The sequence below is a fragment of the Sapajus apella genome, unplaced genomic scaffold (assembly GCF_009761245.1).
Source record: "Sapajus apella isolate SASKATOON/1434 unplaced genomic scaffold, GSC_monkey_1.0 scaffold18, whole genome shotgun sequence".
Classification (NCBI taxonomy): Eukaryota; Metazoa; Chordata; class Mammalia; order Primates; family Cebidae; genus Sapajus; species Sapajus apella.
Window position 1 is genome coordinate 23,323,837 of NW_022436958.1, and position 26,613 is coordinate 23,350,449.

The following is a 26,613-nucleotide window of genomic DNA, read 5'->3' on the forward strand; positions in this document are numbered from 1 at the left end:
ATATGTTACCATCTCACATACCATATTTTTGTTTTACCCTTCTCACTAGAATGTATGCTTGAGAGCAAAAGCTTTTGTTTTGTTCATTGCTCTTTCTTCAATGTCTAACTTTAGGGGAAAGCCTGACCCAAAGTGTTTACTTACTAAATTATACACACATTTAAGTAATACAGATTTACATATACACACATATGTACATGCATACATGTAATGAATTCAGAGATTACTTTTCCTGTAGTCTGAAGACGATATGTTGCCAGATCTTTTAACTATTTGTGGTTTTGAATCCATGGACCTATTTTTTTCTAAATGTTTCAACTTACATATATCTTTTTATTTTTTCCAAAGTAATACATTTACATAGCTTTAAAGTCATAGTTCTAGAAGATACATAATGAAAATACTGTGCTCCTGCTCCACTACTCCTCACCTGAACATCCATTCCTTAAAGTTAACTACCCCAGTTGCTTCAGCTATTTATCTTCATGTCTAAATAACTTGCATCCACTACTTGATTTTATTTAAAATGCAATTAAAAGAAATACATATAACAAATACCATCTTAGGTAAGCAGTAGCATTAAGTACATTCACTTCATGCTACATGACCACCATCCGTTCACAGAACAACTCATTTTGTAAAATGGAAAGTACCTATTAAACTCCCATTTCTCCCTGCCCTTACCCTTGGCAAACACTTTCTCGGTGAGGTTGACTACTCTAGGTACCTCATACTGTAGATAAGAATTATACAAAATTTGGCCTTTTGTAACTGGCTTATTTCCTCTTTCTCCTTTTTTTCTTCGTTCTCTTTTTCTCTTTCCTTCCCTCCTTCCTTCCCTTCTTTCCCTTCCCTTCCCCTTCCTTCCCTCCCATCTTCCTCTCTTCTTTCTCCCTCCCTCCCTTCCTTCCTTCCTTCCTTCGTTCCTTTCTTCCCTCCTTCCTTCTCGGTGAGGTTGACTACTCTAGTTACCTCATACTGTAGGTAAGAATTATACAAAATTTGGCCTTTTGTAACTCGCTCCTTCCTTCCTTCCTTCCTTCCTTCCTTCTTCCTTCCTTCCTTCCTTCTTCCTCCCTCCCTCCCCCCCCTCCCTCCTCCCTCCCTGTCTCCCCTCCCCTTCCCTCCCCTCCTCTTCTCTTTTCTTTTCTTCTTTTCTTTGGAGGATCGCTCTGTCTTACCCAGACTGCAGTGCAGTGGAGCAATCTTGGCTCACTGCATCCTCCGCCTCCTGAATTCAAGCAATTCTGCCTCGGCCTCCCAAGTAGCTGAGAGTACAAGCACCTGCCACCACACCCAACTAATTATTATTATTTTAAGTAGAGATGGGGTTTCACCATGTTAGCCAGGCTAGTCTTAAACTCCTTACCTCAGGTGATCCACCCACCTCAGTCTCCCAAAATGCTGGGATTACAGGCATCAGCCACTGCACCTGGCCTGTGATTGGCTTATTTTGTTTAGCCTAATGTCCTTCAGGTTTATGCATGTTATAGCATGTGTCAGAATTTTAAGGCTAAATGATATTCCATTGTATGTGCAGAATACTTTTTGTTTATCCCTTCATTCATTAGTGGACACTTGGATTGCTTCTTGCTTTTGGCTGTGGCAAATGATGCTGCTATGAACATAGATACACAGATATCAAAGAGATACGTGTAGAGATATCAAAGAGTCCCTGCTTTCAGTTATTTGGGATCCATACTCAGAAGTGGAATTGCTGGATCATAATGGTAGTTATTTTAATTTTTTTGAAGAGCCACCACAGTTTTTCACAGAGGCTGCAGCATTTTACATTGCCACCACAAGAGTTCTAATTGCTGCATGTAACACTAATGCTTGTTATATATTATCTTTCTCCTATTGATCAATGAGGATGTAACTCCTGTATACACACAAGCTTAGCACTTCTTTCCTTCTTCTCTATCATAGTCCTATTGTAGTAACCCACAAATAGAAAACTGACAAGAGACTCATATCCAATTTTTTTTTTTTTTTTTGAGAGGAAGTCTCACCCTGTCACTGAACCTGGAGTGCAGTGGCACGATCTCGGCTCACTGCAACCACCTCCACGTCCCAGGGTTCAAGCAATTCTCTCTGCCTCAGCCTCCCAATTAGCTGGGATTACAGGTGCCCGTCACCACGCCCAGCTAATTTTTGTATTATTTAGTAGAGACGGGCTTTCACCATATTGGCCAGGCGGGTCTTGAACTCCTGACCTCAGGTGATCCACCCACCTTGGCCTCCCAAAGTGTTAGGATGACAGGTGTTAGCCACCATGCCCAGCTGATATCCAAATTTAAAGAAACAAAATTTGCTTTAAAAAATCCTACCCATAATAAAGGCAACTTGATAAAAATAATATGGGTGGCTGGGCAGAATGCCTCACGCCTGTAATCTCAGCACTTTGGGAGGGTAAGGTGGGTGGATCACTTGAGCTCAGGAGTTCGAGACTAGCCTGGGTAACATGGGAAAACCCCATCTGTACAAAAAAAAATTAGGGGTGGCAGCCCACACCTGTAGTCTCAGCTACTTGGGAGGCTGAGGTGGAAGAATTGCTTGAGCCCAGGTGGTCGCGGCTGCAGTGAGTCAAGCTCACACCACTGAACTCCGCAAATGGGTAAAAGCCTTTTCACAAAAGATATACAAATGAATAATCATGTGAAAATTGCTCAACATCATTGTCAGGTAAATGAAAATTAAAACCACAAGAAGATCACTACATACCTGATCTGAATGGCTAAAATTAAAGAAATTGATAGTACCATCATAGGTTGAACATGGAGCAAATGGAACTTGCACACGCTTTCAGTAGGAATGTAACATGACTTAACCATTTTGAAAAATTATTTGGTGGTTTCTAATAAATCTAAATATATACTTGCCCTGTGACCCGGCTTTCTACTTTTTAGAATATACTCGAAGAAAATGAGAACATAGGTCCAAAAGAAGATATATGAGAATGTTCATAGGCAGCTCTGTTCAAATTAGTTTGAAACCAAAAGTTATCCAAATATCCATAAACAAGAGAATGGACAATATGTGATATATTTATAAAATACTATAAAGCTTAGGGAAAAAAATTCAGTGAATGTGCACAACATAGATGAATCTAAAAAAAATGCCTGAGTAAAAGAAGCGGAAGTTACATATTGTAGAATAAAACGTTGAGTCTTATTACTAAGCTAAGAGACCCTTCTATATTCTTATAAAAATTGTTCTACTTTATATTATGTAATTTTTAAAAGGGGTCTGTAATAGTATTTTAATATGCCAGAATTTTGATATATTTTTAATTGTGGGAAAATTTTAAAGACCAAGTCATTACTTACCTGATAAATATTTCCTTTTGTATGGGACTAAAAGACAAAAGAAAATAAAAATTAGAATTTAATTATGCTTTATTATAGGATTGACTTTAAACACATTCACAATCATTAAAAATAAACCCTTTTATTACTAGCTTACTTTCAATATATTCATAGCTTAAAATCCTTATTTCTTTGCCTCATTAATTGTCTCTCTTGTCTGTTTTGAACTTAGTTTTTAAAGAAAGAAGTAGAGGCCTAACAAAATGCATTAGCTTGTCTGGTGGAAAAGAATACAGGATCTTGAGGAAAAGACAATAATGAGGTAAAGGAAGTAAGAGGATTCTGGTTGGAGAGCCTGGAAAACAAATGTCATAAAAGTAAACAACTGGGACCCTAACTACCTTAGTATGGATGTACTCACCATTTCTGATGTTTTGAAGTTATAGTTTAATTAAAAACTTTGCTCATGTAATGGCACCCTGAGGTGCAGTACCTGAAAAGAACCAATTTTTTAAAAAATATTTCAAGTTGAATACTACTACCAATAAACTATGATGAATATTTTGATAATCACTGTAAAACTAATAGTAGTCAAGGATCCTGCTGTACCAAGTAAATGTACATAGGCCAGCGTGGTGGCTCATGCCTGTAAGCCCAGCACTTTGGGAGGCTGAAGTGGGTGGATCACAAGATCAGGAGAGCAAGACCATCCTGGCTAACACGGTGAAACCCTGTCTCTACTGAAAATACAAATTGAGCTGGGCATGGTGGCACGCGTCTATAGTCTCAGCTACTCAGGAGGCTGAGGCAGGAGAATCACTTGAACCCGGGAGGCAGAGGTTGCAGTGAGCCGCAGACGTGCCACTGCACTCCAGCCTGAGTGACAGAGCGATATCTGTCTCAAAAAAGAAAGAAAGAAATGTACATAATTCCACATGTAAAGAAAGGAAATAGAGCAGGATGTGGAGTTTTGGTTTATAGTGGAAGTAGAAGGGGAAAATACTAAAGATGCAAAATGGGGAAAGGGCTGCTTGTATCATGTTTCAAACACCCCGAATTCATATTTTGAAACATTTTTTTAAAAAGAAAACTTTTTTTGTAGAGAAACGCTCACACACATAACACTTTCAAAAACAATTTCCGATTAAATCCACAACCCTCCCTCCCCCCATCTCTGACTTTACCATCAACCTAGGTAAATGTATCCTTCTCAAACCCCAAAAACAAGAGACTAAAATGCAACCCAGTCAGAGCCCAGAAATCATATTTTAAAATACCCTAACAGCTACCCTTCAATTGATGTAATTTTCCTAAAAATCTTAAGACCCTCCTACTAAATTAAGCCTCCATTTATATAATAAATACAATAACTAAACTTCCACCCCAATACTAATACAATATCTTGAGCATACACCTCTGAAAGTGCTACCCCATGTATCACATCCTAAATCAATTATATTCTACTTATAAATAATCCTCTCAGCCAAACCTCTGCCAATTCAACTTTAAAGACCCTGAATTACTAGAACTGTAGACGACTATTTATACTTACTTCTTTCCTTCTCATATTTTAATTTTACGCTTAAGTATTTATGCAGTTAATGTAGCTTAATTATTCAAAGCAAGACACTGAAAACGTCTAGATGGGTCTGCACAACCCCATAAGCAAACAGATTTGGTCCTGGCCTTTCTATTAACTCTTAGTAAGATTACACATGCAAGCATCCCCACCCCAGTGAAAATGCCCTCTAGATCAACCCAATCAAAAGGAGCAGGTATCAAGCACACACAAATGCAGCTCAAAACACTTTGCTCAACCACACCCCCATGGGAAACAGCAGTGATAAATCTTTAGTAATAAACGAAAGCTTAACTAAGCTGTACTGATATGTAGCGTTGGTCAATTTCGTGCCAGCCACTACAGCCATACGATTAACCCAAGCTAATGAAACTCAGTGTAAAGAGTGTTTAAGATCTGCCGTCAGTAAAGCTAAGCTCCATCTAAGTTGTGAAAAAACTCCAGCTGAAATAAAATATACTATGAACGTGGCTTTAATACCCTGAAGACACAATAGCTAAGGCCCCAACTGGGATTAAATACCCCACTATGCTTAGCCCTAAATTCTAATAGTTAAATTAACAAAACCATTCGCCAGAATACTACAAGCAACAGCTTAAAACTCAAAGGACTTGGTGGTGCTTTATATCCCTCTAGAGGAGTCTGTTCTATGACTGATAAACCTTGATATACCTGACCACCTCTTGCCCTCAGCCTCTATACCATCATCTTCAGCAAACCCTAAAAAGACTATAAACACAAGTACATACATAAAAACATTAGGTCAAGGTGTAGCTTATGAGGTGGCAAGAAATGGGCTACATTTTCTTTACCCAGATAATCTCATGACAACCTTTATGAAATCTAAAGGCTCAAGGAGGATTTAGCAGTAAACCAACAGCAGAGTGCTTGATTGAATAAGGCCATGAAGCACACACACACACCACCCATCACCCTCCTCAAATATTGTCCTAGAAATTGCTATTACTAAAATCTATGCACATATAGAGAAGAGAAGTCATAACATGGTAAGTGTACTAGAAAGTGCACTTGGACAAACCAAAGTGTAGCTTAACCCAAAGCATCTACTTTGACCTGATACTTTGAGCCAACTCTAGTCCCAAACCTCACTAAAAATATTATTAAACCATCTTAATCAAACCATTCACCTTAGACAAAAGATAGGCGATAGAAATTTTCACCCTGGCTCAATAGACAGTACCATAAGGGAAAGATGAAAGAAAGCCATTAAAAAGTAAAGACAAACACTTACCTTCTGCATAATGCATTAACTAGAAAATAACTTTACACAGAGAACCACAGCCAAGTCCCCTGAAACCAGACAAGCTACTCAAGAAGAGCTGAAAGACACCCACCTATGTGGCAAATAGTGGGAAGATTCATGAGTAGTGGTGACAAGCCTACCAAGCCTGATGATAGCTGGTTGTCCAAGATAGAATCTTAGTTCAACTTTAAACTTACCCACAGAATGACTTAATCTCCCTGTAAGTTTAACTGTTAATCTAAAGAGGGACAGCTCTTTAGACCCTAGGAAACAACCTTCCTACAGAGAGTAAAAAATATTATCACCATAGTTGGCCCAAAAGCAACCACCAATTAAGAAAGCATTCAGACTCAACACCTAACTATTTTAAATTCTCATCACCCTACTGAACTCCTGACATCGTATTAATCTATTACTTACTAGAAGCAATAATGTTAATATAAGTAACATGAAGATATTCTCTATTGCATAAGCTTACATCAGACTGGAATAATCCACTGACAGTTGAGATGTTGAACACATTGGCGTTCCTCACACCCAGGCATCAGCTGTGATCATGTCACCAGGCATTGATCAAGTCAGGGTCACCACCTGACATGAGACACTGATCACCACCTGCAGAGGTCTGTCCCGTAGACCCTAATTGACAGATGAATGAAATACACTCACACACCCAGTACAGCAATTTGAGTGGGCTAGGGATGGTCCTCAGCTGCTTTAAGAGGGTGATTGCAACTAACTGACCACTACTCCCTGTTCCTCCTGGCATTTATTCAGTATAGGTTTAATAACAGAGATTCTAAGTCAACAGGCTTGTGGATAGTTAACATGGTTAAGAGTGGTTTTACAAATGATACAAGGTTTCGGTTTCAAGGGCCCAGAGTAAACACCATTAACAGGTAATTCCTCTTTGACCTCCCCCTAAGAGGATCATCCAGAACAAAGTTAACGTGAGTAAACAGAGTAGAGACAAAGGGATGTAGGATAAACAGACTTAACTGGGGAAGTTTCTATTATTCCTAATCTGTACCCTATGCTCTAAGATAAGAATTGGCTACGGTTCAGCTGGTCTCATTAAAACCTTTGGCCTTCCAAAAGGTTTGAGACTATGATCTTAAAACTTCCCTAATATTTCCCTTAATATTTTGCCAGCCACCTTGAGTGAATCTCAACAGACAGTTAACAGCCTAATATTAGTAAGTGATATAATAAGCATCCTATTATTTATACTGTTAATCCAACACAGGCATGCTCTAAAGAAATATTACAAAAAGTAGAAGGAATTCGGCAAATTTTACCCTGCCTGTTTAGTAAAAACATCACCTTTACATTACCAGTATTAGAGGCACTGCCTGCCCACTGACAAATGTTCAACAGTGGTATCTTGACGTACAAAGGTAGCATCATCACTTGTTCCCTAAATAGGGACTTGTATGAATGGGCACACGAGGGTTCAGCTGTCTCTTAATCAGTGAAACTGACCTGTCCGTGAAGAGAAGACCCTATGGAGCTCTAATTCATGAATAAAAATTAAAACTCGAAAAAACCTATAGCCCTAGCCTACGGTCCCTGCATTAAAAATTTTGGTTGGGGTGACCTCAGAGCATAATTCAACCTCCAAACAACCTAAAGTAAGACTACACTAATCTAAGTGAGTTAACACACTTTGACCCAATAATTTGATCAACAGAATAAGTTACCCTAGGGATAACAGTGCAATCCTATTCTAGAGTCCATATCAACAATAGGGTTTATGACCTCAATGTTGGATCAGGACATCCTAATGGTGTAGTCGCTATTAAGGGTTTGTTTGTTAAATGATTAAAGTCCTATGTGCTTTGAGTTCAGACAGGAGTAGTACAGGTTGGTTTCTATCTATTTAACATTTCTCCCAGTATGAAAGGACAAGAGAAATGGGGCCCATTTCATAAAGCATCCTCGCCCCATAGATGACGCTATCTCAGTCTAACAAATCATCACACACCCTACCCAAGAACAGGTTTTGTTAAGATGGCAGAGCCTGGCAATTGCATAAAACTTAAAACTTTATAATCAGAAGTTCAACTACTCTTTTTAACAATATGCCTATAATTAACTTTCTCCTACATATTATTCCCACTCTAATCGCTATAGCATTCCTTATACTCATAGAATGAAAAATCTTAGGCCATATACAACTACGCAAAGGACCTAACATTATAGGTCCCTAAGGACTGCTCCAACCATTCATTAATGCAATAAAACTTTTCACCAAAGAACCCTACAACTCTCAGTATCTACTATTACTCTTTTTATTATTGCTCCAACCCTTGCCATTTCTATCACTCTCCTCTTATGAACTCCCTCCCTATACCAGATCCTCTAATTAATTTTAATATGGGCCTCCTATTGATACTAGCCACATCAAGCCTAGCCATCTACTCTATTCTGTGATCAGGATGAGCAGCCAATTCAAATTATGCACTAATTGGCGCATTACAAGCTGTAGCCCAAACAATTTCATATGAGGTCATCCTAGCCATTATCCTGCTATCAGTTCTACTGGTAAGTGGCTCATTTAACTTGCATGCACTCATCACAGTGCAAGTTTGCTCTGATTGCTCCTGCCATCATGGCCCCTAGCCATAATATGATTTATCTCCACCCTAGCAGAAACTAACCAAGCCCCTTTTGATCTAACAGGAGTCGTCAGAGTTAGTCTCAGATTTCAACATCGAATATGCCGCAGGTTCATCTGCTCTCTTCTTGATAGCAGAATACATGATTATTATCGTAATAAATGCCCTAACTACTACCATTTTCCTAGGAGCACTATACACTATATATTTGCGAGAACTCTATACCACAAATTTCATTACCCAGACCTTCCTGGTAACCACACTGTTTTTTTTTTTTTTTTTTTTTTTTGAGACAGAGTTTCACTGTTGTTGCCCAGGCTGGAGTGCAATGGTGTGATCTCAACTCACCACAACCTCTGCCTCCTGGGTTCAAGCAATTCTCCCACCTCAGCCTCCCAAGCAGCTGGGATTGCAGGCATGCACCACCATGCCCAGCTATTTTTGTATTTTTAGTATTGATGGGGTTTCTCCATGTTGGTTAGGCTTGTTTCGAACTCCCAACCTCATGTGATCTGCCCACCTTGGCCTCCCAAGGTGCTAGATTACAGGCGTGAGCCACCACACCTGGCCTTAACCGCCCTGTTTTTATGAATTCAAACAGTATATCCTCAATTCCACTATGACCAACTCACATATCTTCTATAAAAAAAACTTCCTACCACTTATACTAGCATTCTGCATATGAAATATCTCAATGCCTGTTCTAATTTCCAGCACCTCACCCCAAACATAGGAAATATGTCTGACAAAAGAATTACTCTAATAAATAATAGAGGTTAAACTCTTCTTATTTCTAGAACTATAGGAGTTGAATCTACCTGAGAATCCAAAATTCTCCATGCTACCTATTACACCGCCTCCTAGAGTAAGGTCAGCTAAATAAGCTATCGGGTCCATACCCCAAAAATGTTGCTTTTACCCTTCCTGTACTAATTAACCCATTACCTCAACTTATTATTTCCCTTAATATTTTCACAGAAACTCTTATCACAGTGCTAGGCTCACACTGATTTCTCAAGTGTGAAGATGAGAGATGGTGGTCTTGCTATGTTGACCAGGCTGCCTTAGCCTCACAACGTGCTGGGATTACAAGCATGAGCCACTTTACCCAGCCCACATTTTGAAAATTTAGGTTTCCTTAATGAGAAAACATTTATTTTTTAAAACTTAAAACAACAAACTTTGTGTAGTGATTTAACAAATTACATCAAAATACTTTTGTGGGCCAGGATAATTCTGTTCATTAAAAAACCTTCTGATGGGTCAGAAGAAAATATTTTAACTCCAAATGAATCATAAACTATGATGTAGTTTTTGTTTGCCTAAACAGAGGATGTTAGTTCTTATGGAGAATCTAATTCTTTGTAAAGTAACATGAGGATTCTGAAATTATACATGATTATTCTTCACCACTTCTGCTCACTCAATTCACATGTAAAGAGATTACAATAATTCCTTTGAACAAGGAATTTTTGGTCTCTCGCAAACACTAAGCAGATAGACTAAAAGTAGGCCTGTTTCATGTGATCTGGCCTTACCTCCTAAATGTAAGAGAATTACAATTTGAATTCCAAGAGACTTGAGAGTAAACCATCCTATTAAAACATTCTGAGGTCTTATTCCCTATATATATATTTTTTTTCTTTGAGAGAATGTTGCTCTGTTGCCCAGGCTGGAGTACAATGACTCAGTCACTGCTTACTGCAGCCTCAACCTCCCAGGCTCAACTGATCCTCCCACCTCAGCCTCCCACATATTTGGGACTATAGGTGCACGCCACCACACCCAGCTAGTTTTTGTATTTTTTGTAGAGATGAGTTTTCACTCAAGCTGGTCTTGAGCTCCTGCACTCAAGCAATTCAGCGCCTCAGTCTACCATAGTGCTGGGATTGCGGGTGTGAGCCACCATGCCCAGCCTTATTCTATTTAATGAGGCACACTTATCTCAAATAAAATTATTTTAAAACTGGCCCTACTTTCTCTGCTTCCCCTAGAATGGAAAAACACCTCCGGTCATACTTACTAGCTGTTTTGCATAGTGTTCCTTCCACAGAAGAAACTTCACAATTTCCTTTTTTCCATTCACCTGTCTTGATGTGCAGAAAAGCACAGGTATCAACTAAATCCTCACCATCATCTTGGTCTGTCCACTTATCAAATGTCATATTTGAATGATCAAACCACTTGAAACTCGCATCTGTCAATGAAGGAATATTTTCAACACTATGACAGTTTTAAAAGGTGTTCAAAGCCAAAAAGGGTATAGGATTAAAGGTGGAAAGTTAATAAGGTATGTCTGGTCTAAACATTTGGTTGTAGGATTAAAATTAGAAGGAGAAGTATATCCTGTGTACAGCCAAATCATCAAAAGCTATTAAGAGGGTTCTGAAGATAATCCAATTTTTGCAAAAAAATCTATATGTATAATATTCTCATGGGAAAAAGCCAAGAAAAATAGTTAAAATATTAGTAGTAACCTTAGTAATTCCACTTCATTTGAAAATATTTACATATGTACTTTATATTTGTTTGTAGTAATGATAAATACATTTATTTAATAAAACCATGATAATTTAGTCTATCCTTAGCCTATTAGTTGCTGATGCTAACTTTTACAGATCATGCCATATTACAAAAATACCGAGCCTTAGAACCACATTTTAATCAAGACAAGAATCTACTGTGGCTTTCCTCTGTGTAACTCATTGAGCTATACAGGGACAAGCTGTGGTTCGATCATAGGTGCACACTGAAAATGTAACACCTGGAGGCCACAGGAATCATCAACTTGAACTAGAGAATTGAAGAGCCATCAGTTTTACTACATTAAAAAAAGAAGAACAAAGTCACATCCCATGAGGTAAATATCGCTTACCATCTGTGTCATAAAACATGCCCAGTAGGATATCATCTGAGCCTTTCCATTGCTTTTTCAAAGTATCCAATATAAAAGCATTTTCTTCTTCATTATGTATGCTTATCATGTCTGCTCCTGAAATTATTTTAAAGAGAAAAAAGTCAGCATATTCCAGAATCAGTGAAAATCACTAGCTACATAAAAATAATTAACTTTTTATATATATTAGAGCTGGACAATAAACTTTGATCTTATGGTTCATACAAGCTAATAAGGGTATAGGCCTTGGCTCTCAGCCTCTAATGATTTATGTCATTGAAATTATGTTTGTGTCTCAGTATACCTAATATAAGTTGAGGTTTTTTTTGGGTTTTTTTTGAAGGGATAGAAAATAGTTGTAGGGGCCAGGCATGGTGGCTCACACCTGTAATCCCAGCACTTTGGGAGGCTAAGGCGGGTAGATCACCTGAGGTCAGGAGTTTGAGACCAGCCTGGCCAACATGACAAAACCCTGTCTCTAACAAAACAACACAAAAAAACATTAGCTGCGCCTAGTGGTGCATGCTTGTAATCCCAGGTACTCAGGAGGCTGAGGCAGGAGAATTGCTTGAACCCAGGAAGTAGAAGTTGCAGTGAGCTGAGATCATCCCACTGCACTCCAGCCTAAGCAACAGACTGAGACTCCATCGAAGTGGAAAAAGAAAAAGAGAAAGAGAGAAGAGGAGAGAAAGGAAAGAAAGAAGGAAGAAAGGGAGGGAGGGAGGAAGGAAGGAAAGAAAATACTCACAGGCGAAAACTTGTTTTAAAAATCTTTTAAGACCAACAAAATTGCTATTATTTTATTTCAACTGCCTTGAAATAAAACCATATTGGCATGTTGGAAATTTCATCTTGTTTTCACAGAGTCTACGTTCAGGTAAGACTTTTTCAAAGGGAAACAACATATATGTATTAAGTACTATGTGACACTTTAATAAGATTAAATAACTTTTGTGTTTACATTTATTCCTCCTATAATAAATGTATATGATTTTGATTAAGGTATCCCTAATACAATTTGATACATTCTTCCAAATGTTATATTGTTGAAGAATATAACAATAATAAAAAGCACCTTTAAAGAATCAGGACTCTCATATCACCAGGTTAGATATTTGGGTTAAAAAAGATGCTAGTCAATCACAGTTTTAGTTTGAGCTAACAAGTGTCACAATAATTAGAGGCTCAATGAAAGGATACATTTTGGGCCCAGTAGCCCAAAATAGCCCATAAATAAATAAATAGCATCCAAGCAGTTTTTTAAAAATGACTTTTTTTTGGTTGGATGCAGTGGCTCACACCTGTAAATCCCAGCACCTTGGAAGGCCAAGGCAAGAGGATCACTTGAGGCCAGGAGTTTCAGACCAGTCTGGGTAACCTGGTGAAACCCTGTCTCTATAAACAAACAAAATAGCTAGTACATGCCTGTAGTCCTGTCTATTCAAGGGGCTGACATGGGAGGATCACTTGAACCCAGGAGTTCAGGGCTGTAGTGAGCTATGATCACGCCACTGCACTCAAGCCTGGGTGACAAAGCAAGATCCTGTCTCAAGAAAAAGACATTTTTATTTAAAATATTTTAGAATGTGAAGTTATAAATCTATTTCCCAGAGAACACTGAGAGTATGCTGTAGCAAACAGTCTTTTTATAATTATTCCTTAATGTACTCTTCTTTACTATGGTCTTCATTCATGTCCCATGTAATCTGACTTCAGCACTTTCCAGGCAGAAGAACTAAGTGATTAAGAACTCGAAGCCTAAAATCCAACAAACCTAGGTTAAAATCCTGGCTTTGTCAATTATTTCCTGTGTAACCTTGAACAAATAACCTAAGTTAATTTTCATCTCTCAATAAAATGATAATAATACACTACTTGATAGGTTTGTTATGATAATTAAAGCCAAGTAAAGTATATGCTGTGCTTAAGCATAGTGCCTGGCATAGGATATGCATGTTAAATAGACCCGACTTTGGACAGTATTATCCAACACCTGTCTTCCAACTCCAGGATTAAATATATACCCAATTCCACTGCCTGTAGCTTGTGTGTTGTCAAATAAAAGTTGTATATTAAATCTCAGGGCCCAGTTAAAAGCGATGTGACAAAATCAATTTTTAAAGAAATTAATGAATGTTATTTACTAATTTGTGAAAAAACAAAAAAGAATAAGCCTTTTACCATGGTCCGTACACTGATTTCTGACATCCTCTATGCTTTCTACTTTGATGGCTTCTTGGAGAAAAATGTAACAACTGTCTTGGAACTGAATCCAGCCAGATGAAGGACAGTCTATGTAGAAAAAAGAAAAACTATGTTAAATAACTTGAAAAAAAGAATTACATAAATTCCCAAAGATAAGGACATTAGATATTAAAGTTTCACACACACATAAAGGCAATTTCCTTTGTTAAATCTTTATTAAAATAAGAAATCAACCAGTGTAACAGGAATTTGTTTCTCTCTATTAAATATACGGGAAAGGAGAAATGTGCCAATGATTCTCTCTGACTTTACAGAGGAAAGATAAAAGTTTTTAGGTTGTTTAGGAACTCAGACATGTAAATTAGTGTTATTACCAAGGTAACAAACTATCTAGAAGACAACCAATGAGACTTTTTTTTGAAGGTTATCTTTGCAGCATATAACGGTTTCAAAAGTAGATTCTTTGAGGTAGCTCAATAAAATAGGACTATAACTCTTCCTCTATTGCTGTAAAGGGACATCTCCCTCACCTCTATCTTGGTCTCTTTTTGTTTATTATAAAGATGTGCACTTTTAAGCCTAGAATTTAATTGGTTAGCATTATATAGATATTTTATGTTTAAGTTCTGCTTTTTTTTGAGACAGGGTCTTGTGCTGTCATTCAGGCTGGAGTGCAGTGGCACGATCTCAGCTCACTGCAACTTCTGCCTCCTGGGCTCAAGGGATCCTCCCACCTTGGCTTAACTGGTTTAAAGTCTGGGCTGTGATCCATCTGGGCAAAACCAAGAATTTGGAGGTCAACTTGTTGTATAAGGTAGATAAGGAATAAAATTTCATCTTCCTCAGTATGAACATAAGTTCTGATGAGGTCACCATGGGGTTGGTTGCAAGTGTTTACTCCATGGTGGCACATACCTGTAGCTAGGAGTACAGGTATGTGCCACCATGCCCAGCTAATTTTTGTATTTTCTGCAGAGATGGGATTTTGCCATGTTGCTCAGGCTGCTCTCAAACTTCTGAGCACAAGCGATCCACCTACGTTGGCCTCTTAAAATGCTGGAATAACAGGCGTGAGCCACCAGGCCCAGCCTAAGTTGTGCATTACATTTTTAATATAAACAAGTAGAAGCAAGCCCTACCACAAAGATCAGAATTTACCAATTAGCTACATTAATCTAAGTTGATTCAACACTCTCAGTTTTACTAAGCTCAGAATATTGTCCCCAGTACTGACCTCAGCTGCTTCTTTTTTTTTTTTTTTTGAGATGGAGTCTGGCTAGAGTGCAGTGGTGCGATCTGGGCTCACTGCAATCTCCACCTCCCAGTTCAAGCGATTCTCCTGCCTCAGCCTCCCAAGTAGCTGGGATTATAGGTACCTGCCACCACGCCCAGTTAATTTTTGTATTTTTAGTAGAGACAAGGTTTCACTATGTTGACCAGGATGGTCTTGAACTCCTGACCTCATGATCCACCCACCTCAGCCTCCCAAAGTACTGGGCTTACAAGCGTGAGCCACCACACCCAGCCTGACCTCAGCTTGTTATATATAGCACAGAGCACATGGCCGCCAAGCTAGATTGCTTCAAAGTCTAATAACTTCTTCATAATGAGAGTTGAGCAGAAGTGGATGTTCAACATACCAGTCTTGCCTTTAAAAGGAAGCAGTGTGTCCCCTATATTTGTACTTACTGTATCAGACATTTTTTTTTTTTTTTTTTGAGAACAGAGTCTTACTCTGTCACCCAGGCTGGAGTGCAGTGGCATGATCTTGGCTCACTGAAACCTCTGCCTCCCAGGCTCAAGAGATTCGTGCCTCTGCCTTCTGATTAGCTGGGATTGAAGGTACACACCATGACACCCGGTTAATTTTTTAATTTTTTTGTAGAGATAGAGTCTCACTATGTTGTCCAGGCTGCTCTTGAACTCCCGAGCTCAGCAATCCTCCCACTCTGGGCTCCCAAAGTGCTGGGATTACAGGCGAGAACCACTGTGCCCACCTATAATTTATTTTATATCCAAGTTTCTTTTTCCTTCCAGCTGTTTCATAAGCACTTGAATTACACATATGACTACCTTGGGTTTAACTCTGGCAGGAATCTAGAACTCTCCCGCTATGCTTGCTTAAAGATACGATGTTTTGCAACAAGCACTTTGCTTTGGGAAAAGTGTTCATTGTGAAATATTAAATTAAAGCAATGTGGCTATACGATTACATGATACCAACATTTACAAAGCAAAGAAGTCCAGAAAAGAGTCAGGAATTGGAGGTGCCGGATAACTTTGTAGGAGGAAGGTCTGAAAAAAAGACACTTGGTTGAAAGTCTGTACATGGAGCAGGTAGATCCTCTCCCTGAGAAATAGCCGTCAGCCATCTCAGGTTCATCATACATTTCTGCCACCTTCTTTGAAAGTCTGGCCTTCATTCAGAGAACATACTTTTATTTCTTCAAATCCACTTCTAGGCCATCAAACATTATTCTCTGTCTGCTCATCCTTTGAGGCTCAGGCCATCTATACCACCTTCTCCAAGACATCCCCACTAGAATTGATTTTGACTTTTGCATGTAATTTCACCATACACCATCCACTGGAAGTGTAAAGTACCAGCAGGAACACGGCTTTAAAGTCAGACAGACTTCCGTTTTCATTTTGGTGGTGAGACCTTGGACAACTTCTATTATTTCCTGTGTTTCCTCAGGAAAAAAGAGATAACATCAAACTCACTGGATTGTTGTGAATATCAGGTAAGATGCTGCAAACCTGCACAGCACAGTGCCTCACTCGTACAAGGAAAGTATTTAAAATATGTAGTGTTTACATACATCATCATTCGAATCTTTCTCTCCTGGACAGTGACCACTCTGAAAATAGGGACTGAGCCTTATTAATTTTTGGATTCCTAAGAGCTCAGATATTTATTGGATTGTAATAAAGACTTAAACTATTCCGCTGAATGAATGAATGCTCTTACTTGTCCTTAAATAGCTTAATTTATCATCTATTCAACATCTTCAGGCACTCTTCTTTCCTGTGGGTTCAACCTTTCCTTCTTGAAGCACATTAAGTTTCTTTTTTTTTTTTTTTCTTTTTTTTTTTTGAGATGGAGTCTTACTCTGTCGCCCAGGCTGGAGTGCAGTGGTACAATCTCAGCTCATTGCAACCTCTGTCTCCAGGGTTTAAGTGATTCCCTTGCCTCAGCCTCCCGAGTAGCTAAAATTACAGGTGCATGCCACCACGCCTGGCTAATTTTTATTTTGAGTAGAGATGGGGTTTCACCATGTTGGCCAGGCTGGTATCGAACCCCTGACCCTCAGGTGATCCACCCGCCTTGGCCTCCCAAAGTGCTGGGATTACAGGCATAAGCCACCGTGCCTGGCCAACTTTCTTATGTACTAAAATACAACTGAACTGACTTTGCTGCCAATTCTGATACCCTTCCTGATAAATTTTTAAAAAGTAAACTTTTTATTCAAATAAAACATGTATGTAATGCACAAGTTAGAAATACACAAGTTGGTGAATTTTTTTTCTTTTTTCTTTAATGTTTCGGTGACTTTTCATAAAGTAAACATACCCATATAACTATCAGAGGAATGAAGAACAGAACATTAACCCCTTTTGCTCACCATCCTTCTAAAGGTCATCACTAACCTAACTTCTAACACCATCGATTAGTTTTGCCTGGTTTTGAAATTTATAGAAATGGAATCATATATTATGTACTCTTTGATGTATGTCTGGCTTCTTTTGATAAATGTTACCTTTAAAATCATTTTATTTAAGACTTATTTAAGAACTTATTTATTCTTCTGTTGATGAGTATTTGGGTAGTTTCTAGTTTGTGGCTATTGTAATGCTGCTTTAAACATTCTGTGCATACTTTTTTGTGAGTACATTTCTAGAAGTAGATTGCTGGGGCCATGGAGTGTGGATATGCCCAGCTTTCACAGGTACTGCCAAACACTTTTTCAAAGTAATTATAATTCTTGCAAGCAGCAAGTATTTTTTTTAAATCCAGCTTGATCATCTTTGTCTTTTAATTGAAGTATTTCCAGTAATACTTAATGTAGTCACTGATGAATTGGGGTTTATATCTACCATCTTACTATTTGTTTTTCATCTGTCCTACTTATTTTATGTTCTTTTTTCTCCTTTATTGTCTTCTTTTTTATTAAACATTTTATATTTGATCCTTTTTCTTTTAGCTTGTGAATTATATATTCTTTAATTTTTTTCTGTAGTAGGTACCCTGAAAATTACAATATGTGACTTTGCTTTTATAATACCTAAAATCAATCAGTACTTTTACCACTTCGTAGGCAGTCCTAGAAACATACAATATTTTAATTTCATTGACTTCGTTTCCTTTATCTTATTGTTTTATTACTGTTTTGCCTGGCCAGTGTTCCTTTAGATTTAAATACATATTTACGCTCTCTGTTGCCCTTCATTCCTTCTCGCATTTCTGTGGTTCTGATTGGGATAATTTTCCATTTGCTTAAAGAAATCTCTTTCGTGTTTCTTTAAGTGCAGGTCTACTGGAAACTCCCTCAGTTCTTGATATCTTATAAATGTCTCTGCTGGACACAGTGGCTCATGCCTGTAATCCCAGCACTTTGGGAGGCTAAGTCAGGCAGATTACCTGAGGTCAGGAATTCGAGACAAGTGTGGCCAACATGGTGAAACCCTATCTCTACTAAAAAGCACAAAAAATTATCTGGGTGTGGTGGTGGGTGCCTGTAATCCCAGCTACTGGCGAGGCTGATGTAGGAGAATTGCTTGAACCCAGGAGGCGGAGGTTGCAGTGAGCCACGATTGCACCACTGCACTCCAGCCTGGGTGACAAAGCGAGACTCCGTCTCGAAAGAAAAAAAAAAGAAAAAAGGTCTTTATACTGTCTTCATGTTTGAAGGCTATCTTTGCAAATACAGAATTGTAGAATGACAGCTTATCTTTAAGATACACATTGTCATGCACCATATAATGACATCTTGATCAATGATAGACTGCATATACAGCAGTGTCCCCATGAGGTTATATAATACCATTATTTTTACTGTGCTTTTGCTATGTTTAGAAACACAAATACTTACATCATGCTGAAACTGCCTACAACATTCAGTATAGTAGTAACACGGCCATGTAGGTTCTGCATGTTACTGTGGAGCAATAGGCTCCAGCACGTGGCATAGGTGTGTAGTAGGTATACCATCTAGGTTTGTGTAAGTACACTCTACAGTGTCTGCAGAATGACAAAATTGCCTAATGAAAAACTGCATTTCTCAAAATGTATCCCTGTTGTTAATTAAGCAATGAATGACTATAGTTTTGTTGCTTTGGCTTTCATCATTTCTACTGAGAAGTTAGCTGTCAGTCTCACTGTTGCTTTTTGGACAATAATGTGCTTTTTCCCCTTCTTGAGGCTTTAAAGGTTTTCTTTGTCTTTGGTTTTTACAAGTTTTACAGTGGTATGCTGTTGTTTTAGTTTTTTTAAATCCTGCTAAGAATTCAATGCACTTTCTAAATCTGTGATTTATTTTCATTGGTCACTTTTGAAAAGTTCTTGGCCATTACCATTTCAGATACTGCTTCTGCTCCTTTCTCTCTCTCCTTCCTTTCTGGGACTCAAATTACGTCTATGTTAGACTTTTTACCATGTCCTGTATATCCCTTTTGCTCTTTTCAATACTGTTAATACTCTATACTATAATCTCGTTCTTTCTGGTTTATTAATGCACTCTTAAGTTGTAACTTAACTGAGGGTAAGGGTAATTTCTTTTTTTTTTTTTCTGAGACAAGGTCTCTCTCCATCACCCAGTCTAGAGTACAGTGGCACGGTCATAGCTCATTGCAGCCTTGAACTCCTGGGCTCAAGTGATCCTCCCACCTCGGCCTCCCAAGTAGACAGATGGCTAATTTGTTTGTTTGATTTTTTTTTTAGAGACAGGGGTATCACTGTATTGCCCAGCCTGGTCTAACTCCTGATCTCAAGCAATTCTCCCAGCTTGGCCTCCCAAAGTGCTGGAATTACAGGCGTGAGCCACTGTGCCGAGCTCACTTCAGTTTTTCATGCTTTTATACCCCATCTATTGAGTTTATAATGTCAGTGATTTTTTCAGTTATAGAATTTCAATTGATTATATTTTTTAAATTTAAATTTGATTATATTTTAAAATTCTAATCTTAGTATTTATATTCTTTAACTTATCACAGTTATTTTTAAAGTCCATTTCTAGTAACTCTTATTTCAAGGTAACCTATTAAGTCTGTTTTCTATTCTCCTCTCTGGTACCCTCACACCCCCTTAAGCCGGTTTTTTTGTTCTGTCTGGTAGCTTTCTATCTAATGCCAAACATTGTATGAAAAATTGTAGCACCTCTAAGTGATGTTATCTTCCTCTAGAAAGGATTCTTATCGGCAGGGACTGAGTCCATGTGAAGAGGTGTTCTAGTCTTTGTGAAGCCCAGTGCCTACAGATCTTTGAAAGCCTGGATATTAACTAGAGCCACCTCCTCTTTGGTGAGTCAAGACTCATATTTTTGGTTTCCTCAACACCATGAGATTGCCAAAAACTCTGCTCTGCTTTCAGCTATTTATGATTTTAGCAGCTCTCTTAAGGAGAATACACAGACTTTTGGGCTCAGCTCAGCAAACTGCCTTAGCAGCTCTCTGATACCAGCATATATGATTCTTACGGAATTTAATCTAGATCTTCTAGTTGTTCTTAATGGGAGTGTTAGTCTTCTACTCCATAGTAGCCAGATGCAAAATTCCATCTTTTATACTTTTAAACAAGTTATCAACAAATGATAGCTACCTATCATCCATATCAGACATTTGCTGAGCAACTCCTGTGTGTCACGTATAATGCTTAATGCTAAGAGGTGAGGAGAAAGAATAAAAGTCTCCTACACTTAAAGTGGTCGAGTGATGGAAGAGTCAGACAGACAGACATAACAGATATTATGAAGATAGGATAGGTAAAATGCTATGAGATATAGAAGCAGTGTATGACTTTGTAGAATAAGTGAACATTTCAAAAAGTAGGCAATATTTGAGCTACATCTCACTGGATAAATAGGAGGTTGCCACAGAGAAAAGAAAAAAGAAAAAAAAAAATCCAGGCAAAGGGCGGATAATAAAAAGCACTGTTACAAGTGCTAGTAAGATCTCCATAAATATTCATTGAATGAGTGAACTAGGGTATAAAGGCAGGTTTCTTCTCTCCTTCCCCTCACTGCTGCCAGAGACATGACAGAGGATACAAGCAGTCATTTCCAGAATAAAACACAAACTGAAAGTCAAAAGGGCAGACTCTAAATTGCAAACTTTGATGATTTTTTTTCTTTTTTTCCCTATTCTACTTTCTTCTGGTTCCTTTTATTGCTCTTTTTCTTTTACCTTATGGAATTTTAAAAAACTGAAATGGAAACTCACTATATTACCACCCTGAATGACACCTGAAACACTTTTATAAATCATTGGCAATCATTGAACCACAAGTTCAGAAATGCACTTTTGTATTATTTCTAGTCAAAACTATAGATAGTGTTTTCTACTTATAACAAATAACTTGACAATATGCAACAATGAATTAATTTTTGAAATACCATTTATATAAAATAAAATGTCTAGTAAGTTCACAAAAATATAATCAACACCCAAGTCAAGCAAAACTTACAGATTACTTATTTGTACACTTATAGTTCTTTTATTTTTTTCTTTTGCTCCCGGCATGCTGTGAAAACATGTAGTTCTTATACTTTATGAATTAAAACGATCTGAAGATATGATCTCTAAAACACTGATTAAGGGATATTCCTATTTCAGTGGCAGCTCACGTGTCAATTCTCCATGAAGTGTCTAACCCTTATCTTCCTCTAACCTATGACTCCTTTGAACATCTGTAAGACTTTTAAACTGCCTTATACATGAGAGGCCTTTTCTTGTAACAAGGACTAAAGACATGCTCAGGCTACCAGATGATAGATTTATTGTACAGCTATACGGCTAATAAGAAAGCTGAGGATACCATCTCAGCAGTCAAATAGGCTTAGAGTTCATATACTAGGCCCCATCTTGGGCTGATGCTTAGCCTAGAGTAGACAGCTTTTGACTAAGGAAATTATCCTTATTCCAATTAGTTGTGGCTAGGGTTTTGAGAATAACATGGCACAAATCATAAGAACTATGAGTAGTTATTCTTTGGAAAACGAAATGTGTAACCCTCTCACAGCCTATACCTGTTTACATGGCACTCATTAGATCCTGCTTTATATAGCAGCTATCTGATATACATCCTGTTTTCCCAAATGGTTGTTAGCTGCATGACAGCAGAGACCGTGTCTGAGATCTAATTGTATTCTCAATAATAACTATCCTTCTGTCTTGAACATAACACTGGAAGGGATGCATAGAAGTGGGTCAATACAGGACTCTGGTTAAGCCTATTAGGCTGTGGAGAAAAGTCTGGCTCTGACTACACAATCTTAGACATTTTATTTAAGCTTACTGTGTCCCAGTTTCCTTATCTGTATAATGGCAATGAGAACAGTACCTATCTGAGGGGGTTGCTGTTAAAAAATTGTGCTAGGTGAATGGGATTCCACAGTGAACAAAAAGGAAAACATTTCCTGCCCTACTGGAAATTTATGCTTTAGTTGGGGCAGAAATGTAAAAGGAAGAAAAATAATAAAATAATATGTTAGATGGTGTATTGTGGTCTATTGCTATGTAAAAAAAAAAACCAGCAGCTTAAAACAAGAAACACAGTTAGGAAAAATAAAATCCTTTGGGAACATGCAAGTACTCAGAGATTTCGTCACCACCAGGCCAGCTCTACAAGAGCTCCTGAAAGAGGCTCTACACATATAAAGGAACAACAAGTACCAGCTCAACTAAAGGGCAAAACAGCCAGCTAGCACCAAAATGGCAGTATCAAATTCGCACATAACAATATTAACCCTAAATGTAAATGGACTAAATGCCCCAATCAAAAGACACAGACTGGCAAATTGGATAAAAAGCCAAAACCCATCGGTGTGCTGTATCCAGGAAACCCATCTCACATGCAAGGATACACAAAGGCTCAAAATAAAGGGATGGAGGAAGATTTACCAAGCAAATGGAGAGCAAAAAAAAAGCAGGAGTTGCAATTCTCATCTCTGATAAATTAGACTTTAAAGCAACAAAGATCAAAAGAGACAAAGAGGGACATTATATAATGGTAAAAGGATCAATGCAACAAGAAGAGCTAACGATCCTAAATATATACGCACCCAATACAGGAGCACCCAGATACATAAGGCAAGTTCTTAATGACTTACAAAGAGACTTGGACTCCCACACAATTATAGTGGGAGACTTTAACACCCCATTGTCAACATTAGACAGATCAACCAGACAGAAAATTAACAAGGATATCCAGGACTTGAACTCAGACCCAGACCAAGCAAACCTAATAGACATTTACAGAACTCTCCACCCCAAATCCACAGAATAGACATTCTTCTCAGCACCACATCACACCTACTCTAAAATTGACCACATAATTGGGAGTAAATCAGTCCTCAGCAAATGCAAAAGAACGGAAATCATAACAAACAGTCTCTCAGATCACAGTGCAATCAAGTTAGAACTCAGAATTCAAAAACTAACCCAGAACCGCACAGCTTCATGGAAACTGAACAACTTGCTCTTGAATGTTGACTGGATAAACAATGAAGTGAAGACAGAAATAAAGATGTTCTTCGAAACCAATGAGAATGAAGACACAACATACTAGAATCTCTGGGACACATTGAAAGCAGTCTCTAGGGGAAAATATATAGCAATAAGTGCCCACATGAGAAGCAAGGAGAGATCAAAAATTGACACCCTATCATCAAAAGTGAAAGAGCTAGAGGAGCAAGATCAAAAACACTCAAAGTCTAGCAGAAGACAAGAAATAGCTAAGATCAGAGCAGAACTGAAGGAGATAGAGATATAAAAAAACCCTTCAAAAAATCAATAAATCCAGGAGCTGGTTTTTTGAAAAGATCAACAAAATAGACAGACCACTAGCCAGATTAATAAAAAAGAAAAGAGAGAATAACCAAATTGATGCAATAAAAAACGATCAAGGGGATATCACCACAGATTCCACATAAATTCAAACCATCATCAGAGATTATTACAAACAACTCTATGCACACAAACTAATAAACCTGGAAGAAATGGATAAATTCCTGGAAACTTGCCTCCTCCCAAGTCTAAGCCAGGAAGAAGCCGAAACCCTGAACAGACCCATAACAAGGTCTGAAGTTGAGGCAGCCATTAAGAGCTTACCACACAAAAAAAGCCCAGGTCCAGATGGGTTCACAGCCGAATTCTGCCAGACATACAAAGAGGAGCTGGTACCATTCCTTCTGAAACTATTCCAAACAATACAAAAAGAGGGAATTCTTCCCAAATCATTTTATGAGACCAATATCATCCTGATTCCAAAACCCGGCAGAGACTCAACAAGAAAAGAAAACTTCAGGCCAATATCCATGATGAACATAGATGCAAAAATCTTCAATAAAATACTGACAAGCCGATTGCAACAGCACATCAAAAAGCTTATCCACCATGATCAAGTAGGCTTCATCCCGGGGATGCAAGGCTGGTTCAACATACGCAAGCCTATAAACGTAATTCACCATAGAAACAGAACCAAAGACAAAAACCACATGATTATCTCAATTGATGCAGAGAAGGCCTTTGACAAAATTCAACAGCCCTTTATGCTAAAAACCTTCAAGAAGCTAGGTATTGATGGAACATATCTCAAAATAATAAAAGCTATTTATGACAAACCAACAGCCAATATCATAATGAATGGGCAAAAACTGGAAGCACTCCCCTTGAAATGTGGCACCAGACAAGGATGCCCTCTCACCACTGCTATTCAATATAGTATTAGAAGTTTCTAGCCAGAGCAATCAGGCAAGAAAAAGAAATAAAGGGCATTCAAATAGGAAAGGAGGAAGTCAAATTGTCTCTATTTGCAGACGACATGATTGTATATCTAGACGACCCCATCGTCTCAGCCCCAAACCTCCTGAAACTGATAAGCAAGGTCAGCAAAGTAACAGGATACAAAATCAATGTGCAAAAATCACACGCATTCCTATACACCAATAACAGACTTAAAGAGAGCCAAATCAAGAACAAACTTCCATTCACAAAGAGAATAAAATACCTAGGAATACAACTAATAAGGAACGTAAAGGACCTCTTCAAGGAGAGCTACAAGCCACTGCTCAACGAAATAAGAGAGGACACAAACAGATGGAGAAACATTCCATGTTCATGGTTAGGAAGAATCAATATCGTGAAAATAGCCATACTGCCCAAAGTAATTTATAGATTCAATGCTATCCCCATCAAGCTACCAATGACCTTCTTCACAGAACTGGAAAAAACCACCTTAAACTTCATATGGAACCAAAAGAGAGCCCGCATAGCCAAGTCAATTCTAAGCAAAAAGAACAAAGCGGGAGGCATCACACTACCGGACTTCAAACTATACTACAAGGCTACAGTAATCAAAACAGCATGGTACAGGTACCAAAACAGAGATATAGACCAATGGAACAGAACAGAGGTCTCGGAGGCAATGCAACATATCTACAACCATCTGATCTTTGACAAACCAGACAAAAACAAACAATGGGGAAAGGATTCCCTGTTCAATAAATGGTGTTGGGAAAGCTGGCTAGCCATGTACAGAAAGCAGAAACTGGACCCCTTCCTGACACCTTACACTAAAATTAACTCCAGATGGATTAAAGACTTAAACATAAGACCTAACACCATAAAAACCCTAGAAGAAAATCTAGGCAAAACCATTCAGGACGTAGGTGTAGGCAAGGACTTCATGACCAAAACACCAAAAGCATTGACAACAAAAGCCAAAATAGACAAATGGGACCTAATCAAACTCCACAGCTTCTGCACAGCAAAAGAAACAATCATTAGAGTGAATCAGCAACCAACAGAATGGGAAAAAATTTTTGCAGTTTACCCATCTGACAAAGGGCTGATATCCAGAATTTACAAAGAACTAAAACAGATTTACAAGAAAAAATCTAACAAGCCCATTCAAAAGTCGGCAAAGGATATGAACAGACACTTTACAAAAGAAGACATACATGAGGCCAACAAACATATGAAAAAATGCTCATCATCACTGGTCATCAGAGAAATGCAAATCAAAACAACATTGAGATACCATCTCACGCCAGTTAGAATGGCGATCATTAAAAAATCTGGAGACAACAGATGCTGGAGAGGATGTGGAGAAATAGGAACGCTTTTACACTGTTGGTGGGAGTATAAATTAGTTCAACCATTGTGGAAGACAGTGTGGTGATTCCTCAAGGACCTAGAAATAGAAATTCCATTGGACCCAGCAATCCCATTATTGGGTATATATCCAAAGGATTACAAATCATTCTACTGTAAGGACACATGCACACGAATGTTCATTGCAGTACTGTTTACAATAGCAAAGACCTGGAACCAACCCAAATGCCCATCGATGATAGACTGGATAGGGAAAATGTGGCACATATACACCCTGGAATATTATGCAGCCATCAAAATCGATGAGTTTGGGTCCTTTGTAGGGACATGGATGAACCTGGAAACCATCATTCTCAGCAAACTGAAAGAAGAGCAGAAGATCAAACACCACATGTTCTCACTCATAGGCGGGT

The 26,613-nt window shown here is 38.3% G+C and overlaps 1 protein-coding gene across 3 annotated transcripts in view; it reads right to left on the reverse strand.

Moving 5' to 3' along the window:
* The window catches only part of CD302 (CD302 molecule), a 37,762-nt gene that overhangs the window by 4,293 nt on the left and 6,856 nt on the right, over positions 1–26,613 (reverse strand). The window contains exons 2-5 of one of the 3 annotated variants that reach the window (XM_032286319.1): positions 13,847–13,957; positions 11,645–11,761; positions 10,793–10,966; positions 3,330–3,356 (exon numbers count right to left, since the gene is read on the reverse strand). In XM_032286319.1, coding sequence (XP_032142210.1) covers positions 3,330–3,356; positions 10,793–10,966; positions 11,645–11,761; positions 13,847–13,957 — 429 coding nt within the window. The remainder of the gene's footprint in view (positions 1–3,329; positions 3,357–10,792; positions 10,967–11,644; positions 11,762–13,846; positions 13,958–26,613) is intronic. The other 2 variants (XM_032286320.1, XM_032286321.1) reach the window with 2 other exon arrangements.